The following is a 6,554-nucleotide window of genomic DNA, read 5'->3' as shown; positions in this document are numbered from 1 at the left end:
CAGGAGACCATCCGCCACCTCATCAGGAGCATGCCCAGGCATTGTAGGGAGATCATACGGGCACGTGGAGGCCACACACACTACTGAACCTCATTTTGACTTGTTTTGAGGACATTACATCAAAGTTGGATCAGCCTGTAGTGTTGTTTTCCACTTTAATTTTGGGTGTCACTCCAGATCCAGACCTCCATGGGTTGCTAAATTTGATTTCCATTGATAATTTCTGTGTGATTTTGTTGTCAGCACATTCAACTATGTAATGAACAAGGTATTTAAGAAGAATATTTCATTCATTCAGATCTAGGATGTCTTATTTTTGTGTTCCCTTTATTTTTTGAGCAGTGTGTATATATATATCACATCACATCACATATCACTCGGGGTTATATAAGAGAGTAGTTCCAACAGATTACCAGCACTGCCTGCCTTAACGTTCAGGTAACAGAGTTATTTGTTTGTCTGTCTGTCTTACACGTCTGACTTTGAGAGGGAGAGGCACTGATTGGCTCATAAGGTGTCCGTCTGAAGGATGGGAGGGACTGATTGGTTCTTGCGCTGGTCAGAAGAAGGGGAGGGACTGATGGCTTTTGCGTTCTGGCGTTGTGTGACTCCAGCCCAGCAGGTGGCGGTAATGCACCTTAATGCAAATCGCCAATAAACATAATAATAATAATAGGAAGAAGAATCTCTGCGTGTGTGAGAGGAAATACCAAACTGAAAGTAGTGGAGCTTACACCCGGTAATATATTACGTGCATCGCTACCGTATCAGCTAAGGTAATAAATTAATATTAGCAGTTTACAACAGTATTGTGTTTGTGTTAACACCTTTCAGTTTATATTTTGTCGTGGCTCAGCTAGAAGACTTTCTCTATTTTGAGCTAGTTGGTTAGCTAGCGAAGTAGCCTGGTCAGATATTGCAGATTCATTCTGAGGAGCAGCAGTTAGCTAACGTTAGCTAGCTGTCATGCACTGAGTCACAGAAAAGAGTGAATTATCAAAGCACACTGGTTCTGTGAGCTAGCGTATGTGCAGACTTCTGAAACCTCTGATAGTTGCTTCACAAAAAATATGGGTATAAATTTAAGGGTACGATAATTTCGTATCTATGAAATCGACTAACAGTTTGAAACGATGTTTGTTTTATATTTTGCAGGATAGATCCACTGACGCGAAGAAATGGTAGGCATCTGCACAAATATCACTTTACAAAGTATGTAGTTTTTGGTTTTGTCAGTTATTACCTGTTGCTTCTTTGTTGTTCAGTCCCGCAGATATGATTCCAGGACAACCATCTTTTCTCCTGAAGGCAAGTGTTTAGTCTTTATTTTAGACATTTGATAATCAAGTGAAATTATCAAATTCACCAATGCTTCTTATTTTGCCCACGCTAGTCAGTACTGATGCAGGCACTAGTGTATTTATCTTACACATGTACACAATTCAAAGAGCCTGTTTAAAACTAACATGTTGAGCAAAGTGATTTTTACACACTGGGAATTTTTGAGATGATTTGATTGATGGTTAGCACAGGAATAATCAAAGCAAACCATATCTTAAGGTATAAGTGAATTTAAAAAAGCATAGGTTATCTGGAGAAAATCATAAAAACATTGCACAGAAAATTAGTAAAAGAGTCAAGTGAGAGGCACCAAATGGTCATGAATAAACTCATGAACTATAGTATAGTCAACACATTTTTAACAGACAAAGTGTTTCATTTATCAAGTGATCTAATGGTTTTTTTTTTATCAGCACAGGTTAAATTTTAAACCACAATCAAGGCAATGTAAGTTTAAGATATAACACATTTTTGTACACAAGACAGTTCAAGGTGCTTAATACAATGCACACAAATAGATTAAACATTAAAATGCATACAAATGGAGCATTACAATACGTATTAGATTAAAATATTAGGTGCAAATTAAAAGCAACAGACACCAAATCTTTACTAGAATTTATAGTGAGGTTATGTGGGTCGGACGGCGCTTTTCCGTGATTTTGTGGGTTTGTGAAGATCGGTGACCAGAGGGTCTGTGCAGCTGAAGAAATTAAATTGAAACTGTTATTGTTATCATTTTTTGTCTTGTCTTGCCTTAAAGCTTTTAGATGCTTTTAGCCAAGAATGGTGGCATAAAGTTTGTGGCTGTAATTTACAGGACGCCTGTATCAGGTGGAGTATGCCATGGAGGCAATTGGTCATGCTGGAACATGTTTGGGGATTCTCGCAAATGACGGAGTGCTGCTAGCAGCAGAGAGACGCAACATCCATAAACTGCTGGATGAGGTTTTCTTTTCTGAAAAGATCTACAAGCTCAATGAGTAGGTGAACTAAGTTACAGAGGGACTCTTCCACACCTGCTTCTTGATTCATAGATGTATTTAAAAAATAAACACCTCACTTATTCAGCCATTGTACTGTGGTCTTCTGTCCCATCTCTTTCAGAGACATGGCATGCAGTGTTGCTGGGATTACATCAGACGCCAATGTACTGACAAATGAGCTGCGGCTAATTGCACAGAGGTAATTTTCAGAGGAAAACCTACCAAGCCATGAAGCTTTAGGGCTGTCCCTTGTACCTCTGTGGTTTTTCCTGGTCTGATTCTAAATTACCGTTATGACAGTAACAATTTTTTATTTGTATTAATTAATTTTTTTCCTTTATTAAACAAACACAGGACTAACCTTTGGATAGGAAAAGCCCAAATATGCTATACCATAAATACAAGATTTCTTAAATCAAGAAGATAAAAGAAAATGCATTTAATACAGAGTACAAGTCTGTCAAATGATAGTGTGAATATTCAGGTTGGTGAATATTCCAGTATCCAACTGCTGACCACTTTAATCTGCTGATCCTCAGATATTTATTGCAGTACCAGGAGCCAATACCCTGCGAGCAGCTGGTGACAGCCCTGTGTGACATCAAGCAAGCCTACACACAGTTTGGAGGTACAATGCCCAGTAGTCTCCTTACCTATTTCATTCCTCATATTTGTTTATGTTGCAGCAGATGAATTATTCATCTTTGGGATCAATATATCACCAGTCTTAAAGGTGTATTAAATGAAGTTGTGCGGGCCATAAATTAGCCCCATACTTTCAGAAAATGGGATGAGAGGGAGTGGTTGATGGTATGAATTTGTTCTGGGTCTCACTCAACCTTCTAGTGATTGAAAAGAAATTCAGTGGATGACCTTTAACATTAGCAATCTGCATGTTTACAGATGTCTGCGTAAATGTGATATCGGTAAACAAGGTACCAAATATTGACAAAGTATTCTCATCACTGTGTAAAAACACAGATGGATTCTGGTGTTCCTAAAACACCCGTGCAATTTGTTTTAATAGGAAAGAGGCCGTTTGGTGTTTCTCTGCTGTACATGGGTTGGGACAAACACTATGGCTTCCAGCTGTACCAGAGTGACCCCAGTGGCAACTATGGAGGCTGGAAGGCAACCTGCATTGGAAACAACAGTGCTGTAAGTCTGAAATGCAAACATAAGATACACGGTTCTGCATTAAACTTTAAAGGAGATGGGCAAACAACCTGGATGCACATATGCAAAACCAGTCACACCATTAAAGTCTTTTCTCTTGTAGAAATAGTCCATGAGTGGATTTTGTTTTTTTCTCCTCGTTGTGGGCAGCAGTTTGCTAAATAGTGTTGCTGAACTTAATACATCCATGCATCGTACAGTGTCACTGCTGAAGTGGGTATTCCCCACCGACCACAGGGGGAAGCACTGACTAAATTGCTGTTTGGCACAACAAAATGGGGAGAACAAGATGATACTACTGGGCTGGGGCTGCCTTCTGTTGTAATGCACAGTGGCTGAAAAAATTTAATATAACAAAATAAAAACAAAGGTTAGACTAGAGTCTTAGTTGACTGATAGATCTTGTGACTAATAATTCGACTAATTGACTTTGTGCCCTATTAAACTGTATATTTTAAATCTCATTAGTAATATAAAATGCTTAGGTTCCAATCTTCAGTGACAGCTTTGTTGAAGCAATAAATTGTTGCATCACAGTTAAGTTTAGTCCCGTTATACTTCTGCTTTGTATGGTGTTTGATGTGTTGATTCCTTGGCCTCAGGCGGCGGTGTCCATGTTGAAGCAGGACTACAAAGAGGGAGAGATGACTCTGACCTCTGCTTTGGCTTTGGCCATCAAAGTCCTCAACAAAACAATGGACGTCAGCAAGCTCTCAGCAGAGAAAGGTGAGATTTAGGAACAGGACTCTCTGGTACTTTTAACTGCATGTTAGTATTCATGTGAAATGACAGCATTAGTGACATGCAGTGGGCTAACACAGGATAAAAAGGGGCTAACATCAAGACTGAAAGAAAGTCCATCCATCCATCCATTTTCTTCCGCTTATCCGGGGCCGGGTCGCGGGGGCAGCAGTCTAAGCAAAGATGCCCAGACCTCCCTCTCTCCAGACACTTCCTCCAGCTCCTCCGGGGGAATGCGCCAGCCGAGAGACATAGTCCCTCCAGCGTGTCCTGGATCTTCCCCAGGGCCTCCTCCCGGTGGGACATGCCTGGAACACCTTCCTAGGAAAGAAAGTCACTTTTGGCTTTTCCCGTTTTATGGGTTGCCACATCAAGGGGGGCTAATATTAAGACTAAATGCTAAATTCAGGCAGAGTATTCTAAATTAAATCATTAAGGGTTTTCAGCTCCGTGCTTACAACCTGAAAGTAGTTAAATACAGTAAGTAATTTGGTCAAAATCCTCAATGTGCTTAGTGCCCTGTCACTAAAGCTCTTAAATGTGGCTTTCTGAAGTATAGACTTGAAATGAAAACCTATGCTGCAATAATACAACACTGTCGCCCTTTATGGTTTCAGTGGAGATTGCCACTCTGACACGGGAAGACGGGAAAACAAGAATCAAGGTGCTTAAACAGAAAGAAGTCGAGGAACTCATCAAGCGGCATGAGGCTGAAGAGGCCAAGGCTGAAAAGGACAAAAAGGAGAAGGAGCAGAAGGAGAAAGACAAATGAGCAAAAAAATCATTATTTTTTTACTTTGTGTCACCAAATCTCATTTTGTTCTGTCTCTTACATAAAAAGCTTGGAAACTCACAGAAGTGTTGTTGTCTGTATCCTAGTCACAAAATAAGGAAGCTATTTTTAATTACACCACTTTGAAACAAATTTTACATATTTATTAACAGTAAAAGTAGTAAAAACTGCTTTTTAATGACCTAGTCTCATTGATTATAAATGGGGTGGACAGAATATTACATTTCATTCAGTTCAACAGCCTCATCAACTACAGCCTCCACAATGACATTGTCTACAAGTTTTATGTTACCAAACAGCAGGCGGCCTCAGATGGTCCTGAATCATACCACTGAAAAAACTGCTGCTGGTGCTGAGCGATTTTCTTCACCACCTGATGGTGCTAGAGTGTTGTGTGTTGAGTAGAATCTAAAAGATGATGGCCTGTCTTGTTTGCTTAATTATTTTTTCCTAAGGTATTTGTAAATTAATTAAACGCTCCGATTGAAAAGCCCCCTCTTTTTATAAGCCTCTCATTCCACCTCCAGTGTTGGACTTTCCAAAACAGCTCTATGTATTATAAATGCAAGGTGCAACGTTACTTTCAAACGCCAAAAATTTGGAGGATGAACAAGAAAAGATCAAAGTCAAAGCAAAAAGGTAATCATTACTAGAACTTGGTCACAGTTTTACAGATGCTGTGCTGTGGTGTTTTTTTCTTTGAATCCAGTAAGACGGAAGATTAGACACTTTTTAAAAATTTTATTTCTGTTGTTACAGCACCATAGAATTTCCACACATATACAGCAGCTTTATATGTTTTGTTTTGGAACAAATGACTTTCCTATAAAGTCTGTGAACAGATAAAACCAGTTTTCTTTAGCGCTGGTTCTCATTGAATCTGGTAATAAACGGCTACTTGTGTTGTCACTTACCACCTGATAAGTGTGGTGACAACAATCGCTTGTCAAATGATTTGAGGTTGATATCCCTTTGTGTAAAAATAAAAATATGCTTTGAAATATTTTTGTGCAGTAACAACATAGAGCTCCAAATACTACACAGGTTTAAGGTCAGTAGGTACGTGGAGTCCAGACAGTGAACGGTACAGCCGGTCATTGCAGATTTACTGACATGCAGACCTAAAAACACAATAACTCCATAATTGCAATACTATGTTTTGTCAAAGATTTTGTTACATTAACCTTCATGCTTCCTGTTTCTTTATGCATATACAGTTGTACCATAGACTGGAGTCTTGAGTTGTGCCAAAATTACACATACTCCTTACTAATTAGTTATTATGCCATGAGGTATCATTAACCTCTAGAGTCCCTGCGTCCTCATATGAGGACCGCACAGCTTGGGTTTCCAAAGCTCAGGACTCTAGAGGTTAAGAGATGCTGAAATATTGGCTTCTCAAAGGTTTTGAGCAGGATTGACTTCTAACCAATCAGAGCTCTTCAATTATTTCTGCTTGATCAGTTGCTGCATTCTCATTTATTGTAATTTCACAATGCCAAATCTGAAGAGCTGGG

General features: G+C 39.3%; 1 protein-coding gene across 4 annotated transcripts; it reads left to right on the top strand.

Annotated features, from left to right (window-relative positions):
* Nucleotides 1-638: 638 nt before the first annotated feature.
* LOC109963380 (proteasome subunit alpha type-4) lies at nucleotides 639-5,097 on the top strand. Of its 4 annotated transcripts, none has more exons than XM_020605865.1 (9): nucleotides 639-739; nucleotides 1,156-1,181; nucleotides 1,266-1,308; nucleotides 2,162-2,324; nucleotides 2,449-2,526; nucleotides 2,867-2,955; nucleotides 3,355-3,485; nucleotides 4,106-4,229; nucleotides 4,862-5,097. In XM_020605865.1, exons 2-9 carry the CDS (start codon nucleotides 1,179-1,181, stop codon nucleotides 5,014-5,016), a joined length of 786 nt encoding a protein of 261 aa, XP_020461521.1. In that variant the 5' UTR covers nucleotides 639-739; nucleotides 1,156-1,178; the 3' UTR covers nucleotides 5,017-5,097. The 4 variants fall into 4 exon arrangements, with proteins under 4 accessions (XP_020461521.1, XP_020461520.1, XP_020461523.1 ...); XM_020605864.1 differs by having other exon boundaries at nucleotides 640-776; XM_020605867.1 differs by lacking the exon at nucleotides 639-739 and adding an exon at nucleotides 904-1,024.
* The last annotated feature ends 1,457 nt before the right edge of the window (nucleotides 5,098-6,554 follow it).

The sequence above is a fragment of the Monopterus albus genome, unplaced genomic scaffold (assembly GCF_001952655.1).
Source record: "Monopterus albus unplaced genomic scaffold, M_albus_1.0 scaffold72.1, whole genome shotgun sequence".
Lineage (NCBI taxonomy): Eukaryota > Metazoa > Chordata > Actinopteri > Synbranchiformes > Synbranchidae > Monopterus > Monopterus albus.
Note: the sequence above shows the minus strand (reverse complement) of the source record. Positions and strands in the feature narration are given on the sequence as shown.

Bases quoted from the DNA above. Each gene is read 5' to 3' on its own strand.
- LOC109963380 (XM_020605865.1), top strand. The intron at 3,486-4,105 runs GTAAGTCTGAAA...CCTTGGCCTCAG, and splicing joins GCATTGGAAACAACAGTGCT to GCGGCGGTGTCCATGTTGAA. The intron at 4,230-4,861 runs GTGAGATTTAGG...TTATGGTTTCAG, and splicing joins CAAGCTCTCAGCAGAGAAAG to TGGAGATTGCCACTCTGACA.